Genomic DNA, 17,716 nt, shown 5'->3' on the forward strand with positions numbered 1-17,716 from the left:
ATGAAGAGGGCAAATGTAAAGTTACAAACAGTGCAAGACCCCACCATTTATGTGGAAGTGCGTTTTATTTTATTACTGAGTAGATTAAAAATTTGAAGAAACTGGTTACGTGTCTTGGCAATTAAATAATTTCCTTTTCAAATTACGCTGTATTTGTCTACAAATTTGGCGAACTACAGTTCAGTTTGGCTTCTTTTTCTGCTAAGGTTTTCACAGGATCTCTGGGGAGGGGGGTTGGTGGTTGCAAAACATTTTTGTTTGCTTTTCAATGGATTACATTGTCGTGAGTTGTAACAGCTAGCCGCCTGCCTGTTCCTTTGTGAGCCTAAACCCGGTGTTTGGGTTTGTAAGTAATGTTTATACCCATGGTCTGTTGCAAGTGAGAAATATTTCAGATCCAAAACTAATGTCTGGATGAAAGTCATACCTTGATGCATTATTAACGTTTGCGTTAGGGTTTGGATGAAGTGAGTGTGAGCCTCCGGTTTGTTCAGTGGGCTTGGGAGCAGGTCTCATGCGCCTGGATTAATATCGGTAAATTGTACCCGTGCCAGGGTGCTCTCAGCTGAGCTGCGGGATGGAGACTGACACATTAGAGGGAAGTGAACCACAGAGCTATAGTCAGTTTAATCCTAGTTAGTCTCACCTACTTGCCTTACTTGCCTTATGTGCATTCATTTGCCTGTGGAGACAGGCTGGTGCTGAAGTGTCAGTGCTTAAATATTGGGGAGGGAGGGAGAAGCATAAGATGACTGCTGGGGGGGGGGGGGGGGTCAAGACTGTCCTTCAGAGTCTACTTAAAGGGACAACTGTCCTCAATGGTAAAATACTTGAGAAAGGTGTGGCATTGGTGATAGCCAGTTTCCCAGCCCAGTTATAGTGCTCATTGCAAGAAACAATTTATAAGGAGTGTTTTAATGGTCTCTTTTATGGGCAACTGTCTTTCTAACAGCTGTAGGTAGACAAGAGAAGAAGGTGCCAGGTTATCGTTCTCCTTCTCCTGCCAGCTGGGATCCCTCTCCGAGGTACCCAGCTGGGGTGGCTCTCCTTTGTTAACCCTCAGCCCCTCCAAATTTATGTCCCTGGGCAGCGCATAGTCCCCATTTCTCCAGCTCCTACCCCATCTCTTGCCCTCCCTTGCTGCAGAATTCATTTTCTCAAAACCCCCTGCTTCAAAGCCTTTTGAACCCCCAAACTACCTGTTTTTCCTTACTGGTCTCCTTCATGGGCCTCTCATTGCTTCCGTACCACCCTGCCCGCTCTGCACCAGTCCACCAGATCAAGTCTTCCCCAGATGTGTCCTACCTGAGCTTCCCCTCCTCCTGCCCCATCCCTTCTCCCAGTTGCCCTCTGCCAGGCTCCCCACTTCACCGCCAGTCTCTGCTCCCGGCCTCTCTGCTCAATGCTAAGCAGCATCTCCACCCTCTCTCTGGCTGCCGCAGCTGGCCAAGCTGGTCCTTCTCTTCCTCCTTGTCCTACAGGAGTGGGGCCTGCTTTCGCTTCTGGCAACGGTGGGGGTGGGGGGTCCAGAAATGCAGGCACAGGCTGCATTTATCCAAATTCACCTGCCAAAACCCCAAAGGCAGGTTAGTAGAAGATGGAAAACATACACCTGGTACTTGTGTACAGGGCTGTGGTGCAGAGTGGTATTTGCACCCTTGCCCCTTTCTAAACACAGACACACACATGTGCAGATGCAATCTGCATTTCTAAGCTCTTTTTCTAAGAGCAGAATTCCTTAGCTATATTCCAACCCCTGTTGTTGTAGAGGAAAAATGAAGTCAACTTAGGAAAAAGCAATGTTATTAAACCACTCAAACTCAGGGCGAAATGCCTGAGAGAATGTGAACTTCCTCCTGGAATGCCGTACTTCAGCAAAGGTGCCCTTTCCACCCACTGCCACAGTCTGTGCAGCTCGTTTACAAATCCTGCGAGCCCCAAAAGGGATGGAGCCGTCCCCTGTGAGGTCCTGTGCTGCGCTTGCCCACTTTGGCAACGCAATCCCGGACTATCGTGTCGGGGAGCTCTTGGCTCACAGATAGTGTAGAGCCTCCTAAATAAATAAGTTCCCTATCGAACATAGTCCTCGTGGTATGATTTATACTGAGGGAGCACCTTTTACAAACGCTGCATCGCACGCCTGCCTCTCACCCGCCTGCACATCCTATCTGAGGCTTTCCCGTTCTCTCTTTCCCTGATGTTCATCCCCCTCCCATGGAGAGCAGAGGTGTGGAGGAGAGGGTCCTGCAGACCCCTTCAGTGTTTGGACTTTTGAGGACCTGCTGCGGCCTTGAGTCGCTGTAGTTTTTCCTCAGAGAGGAGGAAATCAGAGGTTCTGAGTCTGTAATTACTGACTGCTAAAAGGAACAGAGCTGCCTCAGTGCAATTATTTGGAGCTGTACTCCAGAGAGTGCAGTGAGCCTTCTGGTGGAGGTGGGGGGGGGGGGGGGGAATGAAGGAGAGCAAAGGTAGAACATAAAATAACAGAAAACAATTTTCCAGGAAAAAAAGCATTGGTTCTGTTAAACTAACATTATGGAAAAAATCCTTATAGTCTGTAAAAAACACCATTTTATCTGTTTAGACAACTCGTAGGAAAAGCAGCCAAGATTCTGTGCTTTTTATAAATCGAAGCGGTTTCGTACCTAGGAAAGGCTATCATTATCCTTTTGCAAAGTATATCCTGAAAAAATCAAACATAAAGGAACCTAACAGGAATCCCAAATAAAAGTTTTGGGTTGGACTCAGCTGCTCTGTAAATATCTCTTTCTACAGCTGATTTTGTTGAAACTGATCCTGCCTGGTATTATAGGGTTTAGCAAATTACCATCTAAAGAACTTACAGAATATGGGAAGCTGAAATCCATTATTAAATACCTCCTGGCATCATTTTTCATATTTGTTGGCTTCCTGAAATTTTCTTTAAAGACTGTCATGCCTAGTACTGTTACTAGTCAACACTTTTTGCTGTATTCTTGGAAAGCAGACAATGAACTTTAAGCAAATACTATCAGCTGCCAAGTTCAACGGAAACAGACTGTTTGCAGTGAAGCTGGAAGAAAATAGAAGTTGATGCCACAGTTCATTCTTCCTGTCTTCCCCTCACTGCTGCCTCCTTTCAGAAAAAAAGCCAGTGGAAAAAGTAACAAGTCATAGCTTATAGGAGGCAGCAGCAAATTCTGTTTCTTCTCCTCAGCTCCCTGATGGAAAGGAGACTCAGCTGGGGAGGACACAGCCTCCGATGCAGACACCTCCTATAGTCATACTCATCCAATATATAATCAAGCAGAAAAGGGGCTTTCTGACTTTTCACAGTCTACAATGTCAATAAAAAGAGTTGGTTGGAATTTTCTATGAGAAAAATGAAGATTTGACCGCATTCTATAAACATTTCCATGTCCACTTCTGTCAAAAGAAGAAAAAAAGGAGGAGGTGGGAAAGGAAAAAAAATTCAAACCTTTTCTTCAGTTTTGTTTTAAAAATTATTCATGACCAGGGGCATTTCTTCAAGATTTTACAGAATTGCCAACAATATGGAAAACAAGTTCTGCTAATAAGATGCAGGACAGGGGAGGTTTTGTGACTCATTTACCAGTATAAGCTCTACTAGTAAAATTGCTTTCATTCAAATCCCTTACAATGCTTCATATGTTCACTGAGTTGTTAGTAATATCTTTAGCATTCAGATCTCAATGAATTTAGAAAGACTTGTGCTCAGATGATCTGTTTTGCAGATACCATCATTATAGGAAGTACAGAAAGCAATGAGGTCTGTGACAGCAGTGCAGGAACTACGATTCCTAACAAACTTGCAAAGAAGTTGCTTACGGCACAGTTGTGACATAAGAGGAGCAGTACCTTTGAGAAAGGAGAGGTTCAGGAGGATAAGCCTGGCTGACTTTTCATGATGTCACGCAGACAAAGAAAACATCTATTAAAGCCTGTCTCCAGCTATAGGGAACAGCGGTTGCATGTATAGATACAGCGACCTTGGCAAGCTTCCATATGGGAAAACTACTGAGAGTCTTTCTGAAGAAGTGGTACCAATCTCCTGTCAGCATGAGGAATAAGCTGGTAATGCAGTGAGACAATGATGTAAAGGACATTACTGCGTGTTCCTCCCAAAGAAATGCTGATGATAGATATCACTCTTCTGGGATAGTTGGCCACTCTTCTGCTATCTATTAGTTCAGAGGATCTTATCCGGAAAGGAAGGGATGCTCACTTTAAATATCTTCCAGTTAAAATAATACCCTGACTCTTCAGAATTTACTGGGGGACTCTTCTAAATTAGTAACAGCAGTGGGAGTGGATTCACAAAGAAAAATCACGTATGCAGGGTACCAAACACATCAGTCATTTTGATACAGGGAATGGAAAATTGCTTGGCCACTATAGAAATAAAGGCATTTAAAGGAAACTTTAAAAGCTTAGCCAGTAACCTTGCAACATGTAAAGTGCAGCCTTTTGGACAAAAATACGTCAGATTGATTCACTTACCCTTAAACTTTTGCTTTTTAGATAGAGACAAAGAGGAGAAATTGCTTCTGGAGCAACCAGTTACTTTCCTTTTTTTCTAATGCATGCATTTGTTAAATAAATGTGTGTTAAATAAAGTGTGTGTTAAATAATATGTGTGTTAAATAAAGTGCAATAAATAAAATGCACTTTGGTCAAATGTGAAAAACGCTTGAGTAGATGCCCACAGCACATCATTCCCACAACTTAGTACTTAGGTTCCCAAACTTTAGTCTATCAGTAATCAGCAGAGCTTTCCTCTGGTTACGCAACATAGGAAACGGCTAGGAAAACAGCTGTGTCTTGGACATCACTGAACCTGTGTAGTGAATACTACCGTGAGCTCTGCTGCAATGAAAACATTTATTCTAGTTCTGTTAAGCATGCTTATAAAGAGAATCAAAGGCAAAAACGAGAAGCTTCGTGTTACTAAAGTGAATAGTAAGACTGGTTTTCAGGTACATTATTAATATTAGTAGAAAGTTTATTCACATTCTGCCATGTACGTCTTCAGTGATAGTACCCTTAGAAGAGTTAGAAAAAGAAATACGTTCTTAAAGAAACACTTGTATGTTCATTGTATCTTTGAACTATTTTGAACCTAAGAACCAAGTCGTTTCTCAGTCAGAATTTGCAACAGACCTAGATAATCCTTAACATGCTTTAGGTTTTGATAGAATTTATGTATTCAGTTTTGGCAAAATTTAGATATTCTTTTAGGGAAGAATTTTGCCCTTAAGAAGAAGAATATTTGTGGTGGGTCAGAATTACAGCAGCACTCTGTATCTCTAGGACTTGATCTGATTGCTGTGCAAGTTTAGGTCCTTCCTCTGGTTGTTTTATGGGATTGGGAAGAGATTCTGGATGTCTGTTCACCTATAAGTGGCAACGTTCATTAATTCGCTTAAGTAATAATAAAACCTCACAAATTTTTAAAGTCCAAAATGAAACTTGCCTTGTATCTTATGGCTTTTGCCAAATCCACAGTTAAACCCTGGATTGTGATATTTCCTATTAAACATGTGTTGCTAATCATGGCTATCTCTGAAGTCAACTGCAGAAGCCAAAATCCATTGAAATAAGCAGTTTTCGTATGACACCTTTATTGCACTGGATTGCCTATCCAGGACTTGTGAAGGTGATTCCCAAAGATCTCATAACATGCTGTGTGATGGGAAAACAGTTTCTTCAGTCATGGGCAAATGCATGTCTGCATCATCAGCTCAGCTTTGCAGGTAACAACCAGCTTCTCCATTCTATTTCGGTTGGACACTGGTTTTCACAGCATTCCTTCAGATGCACTTCTGGTGAAAAAGGATTGCTAAGGACTGTCCTGGTTTTTGAAGATTAAATTATGTTTTCAAGGTTAACCAGCAAAAGCTGAAAATGCCAATCAAGACAGTGTATTTATTTCTTTGCTTATTATGTTGAGGTTGAATTCTAAACCCTAAAGTAATTTTTTGTTTCTGCTGCTAATTGATACAACCCACCTTTTCTATGATTTTTGCTACTCGTTGTTTTAACAGTACCACAATATATTGGCCAGTATATACTCCAATTACTCAAATCCTTTGATTTGATTTATCATAATCCATTGATAAATGGGTATTATCCGTATACATAAAATTCACCACACGTTCATGTGCCTTTGCTGAATCTGGGCTGGTCTTCTGGCTGTTGTGTTCGAGCCTGAATTTGGTGAGCCAAACATCTTAAGTTCAGTTTGGCTCTGCTGCATATATGGGCAGAGCTCAAGCAGGAGTGAATTTCATGGCCTCAAAAGCCCCTGGCTCGCTCCATACTCAGGCCAAGGGGATAGTCTAAATTAAAGCAAAATGAATGATCTAGATATTTGGGTTTATTATAGCCCTGAGCTAAGAGGGAAGTGTAGTTGGAAGAGTCTTCCTTCATTTTTTTTCATTGATTGCCATAACCACCTTTGTGTCTAAGATACGTTTTTTTCTTTCTGATATCTAACACTACACCATGTATAAAGAGCTTCAGGATTGCCATTTCCATGTTTTATTCTGTTCTCTTCTCAATGCGTTCACTAATTCAGAGAAGGGAGCTTTACTGCATCATTTAAAAAAGCTGAAGGAGTCTGGAGCAAATTGGTTGTTTGTGGGGCTTGTTTGCTTGCCTTGCCTGGTAGAATGAACTTCTACTAAGTGCCCAGATGAGGAAAACTGAGCAGTGCAAGATTGATGGCTACGTTAATAAAGGAAAGCAATCTACAGGAAGAAAACTTCCTGTTAATGTGGTTTCCACTACCATGAGGTTATCAGGGTTGCAAAAAAGCTTTGGGTAGAGGTGGGCGTCAGGAATCTTGAGTTCTCTTACTGTCCTTTCCTTGTAGAATAATGAGAAAATTGCGCTCAGCGTCTTGCCCAGTGTTCAGTTAGTGCACAGTTAGTTCGGACTTTGAAATAAGTGACCTGCTTCTTAAAGCTGATGCACATTTACCACTACCATTGAAGTTGGTAGGATTTAGGTGTGTTGATGGGTATTCAGCCTCCCTGAAAAGAAAGCCCCTGCATGAGTTTTCAAATACCTAGGTTTGTGAGCCTAAATCAAACCATGCAAGTTTGAAAATGTTGACCTTAAAATATACTTTGGCTTACAGTCTTGTAAGTAGACAAAATACATTTCACACCACATGAGGTGCCCAGGGACTTAATTAAGGTGAATTAAGTGTTTTAAAACCTTTTATAGAAACTGGAAAGTGTGTGCAGACTAATGTATGTATATCAAAGGCAGCTAGAGTTTTGGATTCTAAGTATAAGAAAATGCTTTCAGTGCATTTTCAGTGCAACTGCTCAGTGCAATGTGAAACACAGGTATAGTATATCCTAATAGAGCAGAGAATTTTTTTCAAAACCTGAAATGTAGGGAGTCACTCCAAAACTTAAAAAGCAGAATTGGCTCCAAGAAAGCACATTGGTTTAAAACATGCATGTCTTTAGTCACTGCATTATCTTTACTTAATTCACCAGAAGAGCTCTCAATATAAATTAGTTAAATTCTATGTCTTTTTGGGTAAAGCAATCCACAGCTTCTTAGTTATTTGAGAGTTCCCTGTGCTTTTGATGGAGACTATGCTGGCTATTACATTCATATTAGATTTTTATTAAGGGCTTCTGTTCATATTACTTTCCATTTTAAGCATTTAAAAATATATATATTTTTAAACATTCCTGTATAGCTGTGTCACTCCTTCTGACGATATAGTAGATTCTCAGATTGTTTAGCTGAAAAAGTAATGTTAAGGATAGTTGCAGCTGCCGAAGTCTAGAAACTCAGAGTTACATCTGACATTTCATTCTTCACCTTAACTATTGAGCCTTGGCCATTCATTGGTTTTTCACAGTGCTTTGGAGTTAGAAGGGAGTTTCACAGATGAAAGATGAAAATCAAAATAAACTCCTTTATCAACTAAACCTTGCAAGGGCATTCTGAATTTTACAATACACGGGGAGTCGATTGTGATATAACATACAACACAAGAGGGCTGGAATAAACAATTTATTCTCTATTGTTAGGGATGGCCATGCATAACTGACTTATGGCTCTGGTTTGCTCTGCCACTTGTTACATGTGCAGTCATCCCTAACTCCTACCAAAAATAGTTTATCATGCTCCTGTGTTGCATAGTTTTTGTCAAATATTCTCTCATTAAAAACTTTACTGGGGAGATTGAACGTTTCAGGACACTGGCAGTGTTTATGAAAGCTTTCCCCGGAGCTTGGTCTCACGGAGTTGAGGCAGTGCTGACAGTGATCAGGAGGCCGTTCCTGATGCCGCGCACAGATATAGTCTGCTGGGCAGGTAACAGCCATCATCCGACAGTAAGTAGTAGGTTTCGTGCAGAGGTCAAAGGCTGGATTGGCAGAAAGCCCGAGTGATTGCAGGGGCTCCCGCCAAGCCGGGAGCGAAGCCTGGCAGCGAGGCAGCCTGGGAGCGTGGTGCAGCGTCGCACAGCCCATGCTGTTCGGCTCCTGCCCATGAAGTGAGGGTTTCCGTTTTCTGTGCTGTCAGTTCAGGAGCTTCCATGAGCCCCAAATTCATTTCCTAACAAACAAGGCCGGCTGCCAGCGAATTCCCCGGCCGTCCTTGTGATAGATGTTGTCTTATTTTGCAGTATCTGCAATCTGTAGTTGTCTTCTGCGCAGCCATTTGAAAGGTCTTTTTCCTGAGCGCCGTGTGGATCAACTGTTCAGCTGTGTGCTCTCTTCTTGAATTAAGTGCATTTGGGGTAGTGTATATGTAAAGACAACTGAAAGATAGTGCAACTTAGTTTGTTGCGCAAGCCTCTGAAGAGGGGAGTGCGGTCCTGGTACAAGGGTGAATTAGTGCATCACCAGCACTCTTTCCAGGTAATCTTTGGTGGTATCGGTAGGTGTACCTCAGGCATAACGCTCCCTCTGGTGGAGTGCATTGCTGAGATTGGAGCGCTGGCGGAGGTTTTACCCTGCCACATGCAACTCTGTGGTGATGGGGCTTGGTTAATGGCATTCTGTGCCACGCACATATACTAATGACATACAGAGTGCTACAATGCTGCTATTTTTAGTGGGAAAATATTGGGTTTTGGCAAGGGTGCTTTCTGTCAAATGCATGCTGCACGTTCATATCAATGCGTTTTTTCCAGGCTACATCACCATCATACTTAGCAGGAACATTTTGACTGTAGACCTTTGTTTCAGTGTTACCACTCTCCGGCTTAGTATAACTGATGAAAGTTCAATTCTATGTGAAGTGACTATTAAAGCATCAGAACTCATCTGGGGGTCTGGGGCCTCCCCTCCTCTTTTCACTTACAATTGTGCTAAATCCCTTAATGTTGCAAAGGAATCGTCCATTCATCAGGTAGAGTGTTGGAGGCCAGGGTGCAGATAACCGCTTTTATTGCCTATGAGACATTGCAGTCCTGTTCTTAAGAACTGCCAGGCAGATTGGGAATCACGGTCACGGTTAATAGCAGCGAATTGCCAGCTCTTGATGGGTGGGTAGTCACTCCTTTCAGTGGTTGCCCCCTGGGGGAGAAGGTAGAAAAACAGAGGGAGGGAATTAGAGTGACTTTGCACAGTTGAGCAAGTTCATGCCGCTGGATCAGTGGCAAGCATTGGCAGGGCTCCACTCTGGGGAGGCTCACAACAACATCACAGTCTCATTTTTACCAATTGGTGTTGCTATAGCCAGTGGTGCACAGGGGGAGAGCAACGAGAAGGGGGAGAGTGGGGGGGAAGAATGAAAGCAAGAGGCTGGACTAAATTAAACAAACAAAAGTGCTTGTAAGTAGCATTTAACCCATAACCATTAGCCCGGTGCTGCTAATTGTGCTAAACTATATATCTGAAGTTCAGTGTGTGATTAAAGAGTTGGCTCACAAACTCTCTGCATAACCTTAATTTTTTCAAGGTTCTTTGGGTGTAGAATGGCTTATAATAATGATTTTGACTAATATGATTTTTGACATGCAACTTTAATGCTTAACCTTAGTACAACTCCAGAGCATTTCATGTGTATTCAGCTGTAAAGAGTGATGATTTAAAGGGATAATATAAGAAAAAGGTCGTTCTAGAATGAACCTCTAACAAATTGCATAAAGGAAGCTTATTATTCCATGAGTAGAGAGATATGCAGCTTTTCTGATCATTTTTCTGCTTGGTTCAAAAAATTGTTGAGACACGATTGGGGAAAGAGACACAAAAAATGAAATAGAAAACTGCAAGCAGTGAACATTCTTTTGATGGTTATGATTTTGTTGCCACTAAAAATACTCTTCAGTAATGTGGTTGTTCATCTTTCCTCTTGTTTTGGGTGAAGAATTCGTTCCAATAAGAAAATGCTGTTACTGGTTGGAGGATTGCCTCCCGGACCTGACCGGCTACCCAGCAATTTGGTTCAGTATTATGATGATGAAAAGAAGACGTGGAAAATACTGACAAGTAAGTGGTTTGTTTTTGTACAGTTGTCTTGATGAATTTAAAAACATGGTTAATCAAATTAGACACTTTATTGATTTGTTTCTCTTCAGAGATTTGTTTATGTATCACAAGGGGCTTCACAATGGAGCAATAAATGGAGATTGCAGAAGATGCTAATTTTATAATAGGATAGGCCTAAATTAACACTGGCTTAAAATCATTCCAGCAAGTTTTTTTAAGTAAACTTGTAAGTCTTTTATACTGTGACATGAATACATGCATATTTATGTATATATGAATATAATCTGGTTTAGAAAAAAAGAAGGCAATGCTTGAGACAGTTTTCTCAGAGTCAGATCCCTGGTAAACCATAGGACTTAGATTACACCCTTGATTCTCTTTTGCATTTTCATTTCCTTCTTCCAGCTTTATCTGTTGTCCATAATCATTAAAGAAAGGTTTCCTCTGTGCTCCTCTGCGTTCATTGCTGACACAGGCATTGGTGGAATACATCAGCTACAGTAAACAGTACATGGAGGCTCCTCTCACAAAATTATTTCCCACCTGCTTTTAAGGGTTGATTGTGTTTTAGAGTAAGTATTTTGCCTCGAGCATTGAGATTTGGAATTATTGTTATACTGGTTACGATTCCCAGTCTAACTTGGTCATGGAATCAAATCACAGCTTCCTGAGTGCAGCAGGCTGTGTGTGCATTAGTCCCCTTGTGGCTAAACTGGCTGCATTGGTCAATAAAACTAAATTTTAACTGTCAAAATTGCCCAAAGCAGTATAGATAAAATAATAAATGAGCAATTCTGATCCATAAATCAAAGCCATACTTCTAAAACTGGACAACTGGTAAAACCTGGATTTCCTAATAGACCTGCTTTTCTTCCCAATAAAACGCCTTTTACAGAATTCTGTTCTTTATCTCTTATCCAAACCCCTTTAATGGGATACACCCAAGCTAATATTATATTCACAGGTGAGGATGAAGCAAAATTAAAAAAAAAAGAAAGACTGCTATGATGCAGGACTTGAAATAATGCTTTTGCAGATTGGCTTCTTGGAAAACTTAGGAACTTCTCTCAAACTGCTGCAACATAAAGATGCATAGGTATAGGTGCTCTGATTAATAGTCGATGGCATTGGGTAAGACTGGCAATTTTAAAAGAGCTTATGAACTGTACCTTTGAAAAGCCTACAACATCCATGCTAGGGGACACACTACACTTGACGTTTTTCAGCATCATGAAATACGACAATATTCTCCTGTATGTTACTTTTAAGAAAATTTGGAAGATGATAAGTCAGTGAAAAATCAATGATACTATGTAAGACAGGAGCATTCTGTTTTTTTTGAATTTGTTATGTATAATCCAGTGCCTCACCATGCTAGATAGGAGAATTATAACTCTTGCTTCAAGATCTGAGCTCTCCATTAAATTAAAGAAATAACTTTATTCTGAATTACTTATACCTGTAGATATGTAAGATTTTGTAAGAATTACATTTATTCATTTCCTGGTTATTTACATTGTGATGCTATCTCCAAGTTTGTGGGAAACTAGACCCAGTTTCCTGGGTACCTAAATGTTGTAGTTAAAAATACAGACCTGAATTCATCACTAGTACTTGAACAGGACCACCATCTTGTATGTCATTGCTTCAAATGTTGAGAGATGTTTGTGAAGAATTTTACGTAATTTTATGAAAAGAATGGAGTCTTTTCTGTTTTGCCTGGAACAGATAGTAAACAAAACCTCTCTTTTCCCTTCTGGTTAATGCATGTTACCTTCTGTGCTGTGATTAAAAGATAATGCATCTGTTACAGTCCTAGCTAGCTCACGTTCAAGCACTTGATGCTCAGCACTGGAAGTCCTGAAAGTCCCTGGATCTGTCCCAGTGACTCAGATGACAAGTGTCAAACACACAGTCCTGTTGTGACACGAGTAATAGTGTTCTTGTAAAAGCAGAAAAGGATGCCGTGCTGGCCTGGACTGCTGCTGTCCTGGGAGTACGGAGGAGAACGCATGTCTTTTCACACTGAAAAGACTTACTGCTAACAGGCCTGATTTTTTAGAATATACTATTACTACTTGCCATATAGTAGCAATAATCATTAAAAAGGTTGAAATACAAGTTTCAACTGTGCCAATTCTGTGTTCCCCGGCTTTTCTAAATTAATATAAAAAAGTGTGGCAAGTGGGGACAAGTTGGAGTAGAATTTTCATCTTGTTCTTTCTGTAAAACATTGGAATGGCTATACAGTGCAGGAGTGCATGGACCTAAAGATCAGAAGAACTGTGACTGAGTGGTTTCAGAGAAGACCGCAAACTAAACACACTATATTATGGTGACTGTATGGTGCACTCATGATGTCGTGTCAACATATTATGACATTTAGTTGGTATGTGGGAATTGAAGGACATTGTGCTATCTTTATTTCTGGTGTAGTTTTTGCTATTTAGGAAAAGGAATATTTATTTTCTCCCTCTACCCTTTTACTCCTATCTCTTTCCCAGTCTGCAGTTTTGGAAAATAATTGGTCTGTTTATTCTTATCCTAACAGTAGAATGGGAATGAAGGAGGGAGGCTTTTTTTCTGTTTCTTTCTTACTTGCAGGGCTTGTTTAGACATTGCTGTCTGTCCTGAAGCTGCAGATCACCCCACACTCATCAGTGTAAATGAAGGGTTGCCTGTTTGCTCCCTAGTGAATAGGGATAGAATAAAAGCCATGTCATGCTCATGAGCTTCTGTGACGAGGAGAATTTTAGTCCTTGTTGTCTGGTTCTTCAAGCTATTGCTATCTGATTCTTGCCTTAGGTGTATTTGATTTTGTCCTGTACTTAGGAAACCTTGCACCAACAAAAGAACAGATTTTGCACTTACTGATACTTACTGGTCCGGGGTAAATAGGCACAGAAATTCCCCTTCCAAATCCTTCTGCGTTGCTCATTCTCTGCTCCCTGTGCATGTGGCATTTGGGGGTGGGAAAGGTGGGATAGAAGTCTGCAAATTCAGTCTTGGGTGCAGTGGCTGGGCTGTGGCTGAGGGGAGCCCCAGAAGTTATTCAGTAGGGCCCGTGAACCAGTTTGAGAGGGAGCTGCGTGCCCGTCCTGTTTTTTCCTTCCCATTCAGTGGGGAGAACAGAGCGGCTGGTGCAACTACTACCTGGTTGCTTAGTGCTCCACGTCCTGCCGTATGTGATGCATGAGGAGCACCGAAAGATGAGCCGTCAGAAGCTGCTGACTCCATACCAGCCGTGGCGCCGCACGGGGAGCTATGGAGGCACTTACAGGTGGAACAGCACGAGCTATTGAGTATGACAGCTCGGCAGAGTAACAATCTCATTTTGTTCCCCCTCCGTGACTAGATCTATTGGCAGGGGATACTGCCCACCTCTCTCTGCCTGGCTACCCAAAGCACCAGACGCATCAGTACTAATGGGCGTAATTCTAAAGGTATCAGGAAAACAACTTGCCTTGTTCATAGATCCAGAAGAGGAGGGGAAGCACCCACCCATTTCCAATTTTTTAATGTCATCATCTATAGGCAAGAATGCTATGGCTCGAGGGATCGGTAGATTTTTCACAGTCTAGTATTACAGTGTATTTTTCCTGGCTGGTATTTCTCATAGAGTTGTTTTTTCTATGTTGGCAACAAAGAGTAGAGAGAGACTGAAGGAAAAAAAAGGAGGAAACATGTGGCACATCGCAAGCATTTCCTACCACCTAATTTTACTTGATGGGGCTCAGTCCTAATCTTAGATTCATAGGGTGCACACTGCTGTATAATTTGAAACATTTCTTATTGCACAGTTGTGCCTGAGCAGAGTATTTTACAGACTGCATGGCAAAATACAGTGAACAAATCTTTACCGAGTGATTTCTTTTCAGTCTTGCTTACAAATATACAAACACAGGTTCATTTTCTAATTGGGTGCTATCTGTGTCACACAAGAGCAACAGGCTGCTGCTGCCAGTGACACAGACTGAGCTGTTGATGGGTGCTTGATAGACCCTGCCTGCAGCCAAAGCTGTGCCCTGTTCAGGGGCTTTCGTTATTCCAGGGTGTTTCACAGCCCTCAGAGCTGCCTCCTGGATATGGGGCAGGGCCTCTCCGTGCCCCAACCTCGTGCCTTGCTGGTGAGAACCAGCTACTGCTGCTTTGATTGTGAGCTACAGTCCTACCAGGAGCCCTTGTTTCATCCAAGAGCTCCTCTTGGTTGTTTGTTTTAATTGCACCATTTAAGATTAATTGAACTTTTAAAGAGTGAAACAATGTTGTGTTTGTTAGAATTATTCTACAATAATTGCAAGTTTCAAAGACCAGAGCCTCTAAAGATTTTTTTGTGTTCAGAATTGCATAGCTCTCCCAAAAACCCTACTGCTAAGGCAATGATGTATTACTTTCACTTTCATTATATGTTTTTAATCAGAGCGTGACTTCACACTAGACAAAGCGATGCTTTATGCATGGTCTCACTTGTTTTTTACTAAAATCTTTTGACGTGATTAATTTTACTTTAATGCTTTTGTCTTGTTGTAATGGTAAGGGTGATGGGTATAAACCAGGGCAAAAAATACATGCTTTTCTGTCATAATGCTTCTGAGCATTTAAAAAGTATATTAAATGAAAGAAAAAAATATCACAAAAGACTGATCCAACTGGAATTAAATTTCTTGCTACCTGAACAGAGAATGCAAGAAATAAATAAAAATGATGCAGTCATTGTTTTAAGTTTTTTTTAATATATTTTTTCTATAGCAATGTATTCATCTGTCTGATCAGAAGTGATGGCTAGGAGAGAAATTGTGTCTTATATATATCTAGATATACAGTGACTCCTCCATTCAATGCAGGACTTTTTTTCTCTAGAGCACAAAGGGATAAAATATTAGGAAATGTTACTAAACTCTTAGATGGCACATTCCATCCATTTTAAGCTGCAGCAGATCTTTCTTTCTTATCAGTACTTTGTTTTTCAATAACATGTTAATTGTAACATTCTTCAACCTCCCTAGATAACCGCATCATCTCTATAAACCATGGAGAGAATTCAGTGAGCATCGAAATAGTGGCAAATACCCGTATGGGCAGTAATGCATTTACGCTTAGGTATTGTACTAGGTTTGGGTTTTAAACCAATGTGAAAGCCAACATCCTTGTCCAATGAAAAGGTGTAATACAGGTGATATATTTGGATAGAAAAGGGAAAACGTGCAGAAGTTCATCAGACTGAAGAGTTTTGCTAGGAAAACCAGCGTCTTTCTCCTCATTTAAAAGCTTATCTCTTCTACTGCTCATCTTTTATTCTTGCCTTAGTTATCTTGAATTTCTTGCCCTTCACTAAGTATATTTAAGTCTGCTTGTTTTGGTCAATATACCAGGACAAACAATGAATCAGACACTTTGATTTCCTTCTCCATCTCTCACCTTCATGCCAGCAGCAATCATACAATATCAAGTTGTCGTCGCTTATTTGTTTTCCTCTGACTCATTGATCAGAACAAACAGCCGGTAACTTTTTCATGCCAAATGCTCCGATAAAGGTAGTCCGCTTTCCCCTTTTTCCTCAGGTCAGCTGTGTTTTCATTTTCCCATGAGGCAACCGCCACTTTGGGTAGCCTGATCTGAATACAACATTTTTGTGTTTCTGTCATTTTGACTTTTTGAGTTTCCCTTGAATATATGCTTTGACAGGCCAGCCACCGGTACAGCAATCCTCCATTCATCTTCGGCAACAGCACTTTGAATGTCAACAAGCCTTTACGCATGCTGGTGGTCCTAAAAACCCTCTGCGGGCTGCACAAGCGTTCTTATTTATGCATTACCCCCAGAGGAGGGCAGGTAAAAAGAAGGCAAAGTAGTTTGCTTCACGTCTTAGCCAGCATCAGAGCAGCTGGGTCACTCCACCTCCCAGCCGCTATCATTTCTGCTGGATCAGGTTGTCTTTCCTTCTCCCCGGCAACGCTTAGCTGAGCCATCCTTTCCTCTACAGAGCGATACTTTGTCCTTCCTGAGCAAATTAACAGCAGCGTTCCTGCTCTTCTGCTTTTCTGAAATGTCTTTGAAGTGTTTCTCCTTTTGTTCGGAGTCGCCAGGAGTTTCTTCATCCTTCATGTGTTTCGGAGTGCTTCGTCTAGTTTTCTCTGATACCTCTTTAGTATTTTCTTTTCCAAGTTGGTTACTTACATGACAGATAGTTCGATTTATATGCTTACGTCAGAGGTCATTGGGGTCCTTGGGAGAAATTTTCAAAGGCATGAATGTCAGTTTAAGTACCACTAGATGCCCATGTTGTGCCTTTGGAAATGTTACTTCTTTTAAGTAGATTCTACCACTGTAGAGCTTTTGCTTTTTGAAGAATGATAGTATCTGGTACTTGTATTGTGTTAGACTCAAAGGTTTCCCCCCCCCCCCCCCATTTACCTCTGAGCAATTGGTAAATGAATAAAGGGAAAGGAAAAGCGTTTGTAAAATGTGAGTGGAGTCAGACGGACAGATTAAATCTCTTGGCATATGCCAGTTAAAATTTCTTCCCCCTTTTTAGTAACTTGTGAGAAAAATACACACTTATGCTAATCAAAAATGTGTCTTGATGAGTAGTTCTTGGCAACCCTGTTAAGTTTCATATCTCTTACTCCATTTCCCAGCAGGCTGGATTGCTGCAGCTTCTGCTTCAGTGCTGTGTCGAGGCTGGTTTCAGCACTGCATTGAAAAGCTTGAGCAAGCATTAGCACAATACTAAAGCACAAGAAGTCTAGATATCACCCACTAGACAGATTTCATAGATGTGGTGGATATATGTAGAAGTTTGTGCATGTACACATATGCACATGCTCACATGTATTCTCCTTCATAAATAAATGTGCTGATTGCATTAAAAGCTAATTTTTAAACATAAATTCCAACTGTATTTTCCATCTTGTATGTAGTACCTTGTATACAAGGAAAGTATGATCATGAAGCAAGATTCATACAGAGAAAAGTTGACGGAGTGTCAGAACTATCTGACGTTAAGCCCAGCTTTAGAAGATTTATTCAATGTGGTCAGACACATTGCCAATAAACCACATGCTTTTCACGTATAGAGAAGTGAGAATATAGTGGTGAGAAGCATAAAGATAGTAAAGAGTATTTTTTGTGTGTGACATACTACAGGTTAGCCACAGCTCCCATTCTGAGGATGATGTATGGGAATTCGACCATGCAAGTGCCATTAATGATGCATGCCTGCATATCTAAGAGCAAGATAGAGCTCTAAG

The 17,716-nt window shown here is 41.1% G+C and overlaps 1 protein-coding gene across 1 annotated transcript in view; it reads left to right on the forward strand.

Annotated features, from left to right (window-relative positions):
• KLHL14 (kelch like family member 14) overlaps nucleotides 1–17,716 on the forward strand; it is a 62,213-nt gene that overhangs the window by 5,953 nt on the left and 38,544 nt on the right. The window contains exon 2 of the mRNA XM_026119642.2: nucleotides 10,345–10,466. Coding sequence (XP_025975427.1) covers nucleotides 10,345–10,466 — 122 coding nt within the window. The remainder of the gene's footprint in view (nucleotides 1–10,344; nucleotides 10,467–17,716) is intronic.

The sequence above is a fragment of the Dromaius novaehollandiae genome, chromosome 2 (assembly GCF_036370855.1).
Source record: "Dromaius novaehollandiae isolate bDroNov1 chromosome 2, bDroNov1.hap1, whole genome shotgun sequence".
NCBI classification, from domain to species: domain Eukaryota; kingdom Metazoa; phylum Chordata; class Aves; order Casuariiformes; family Dromaiidae; genus Dromaius; species Dromaius novaehollandiae.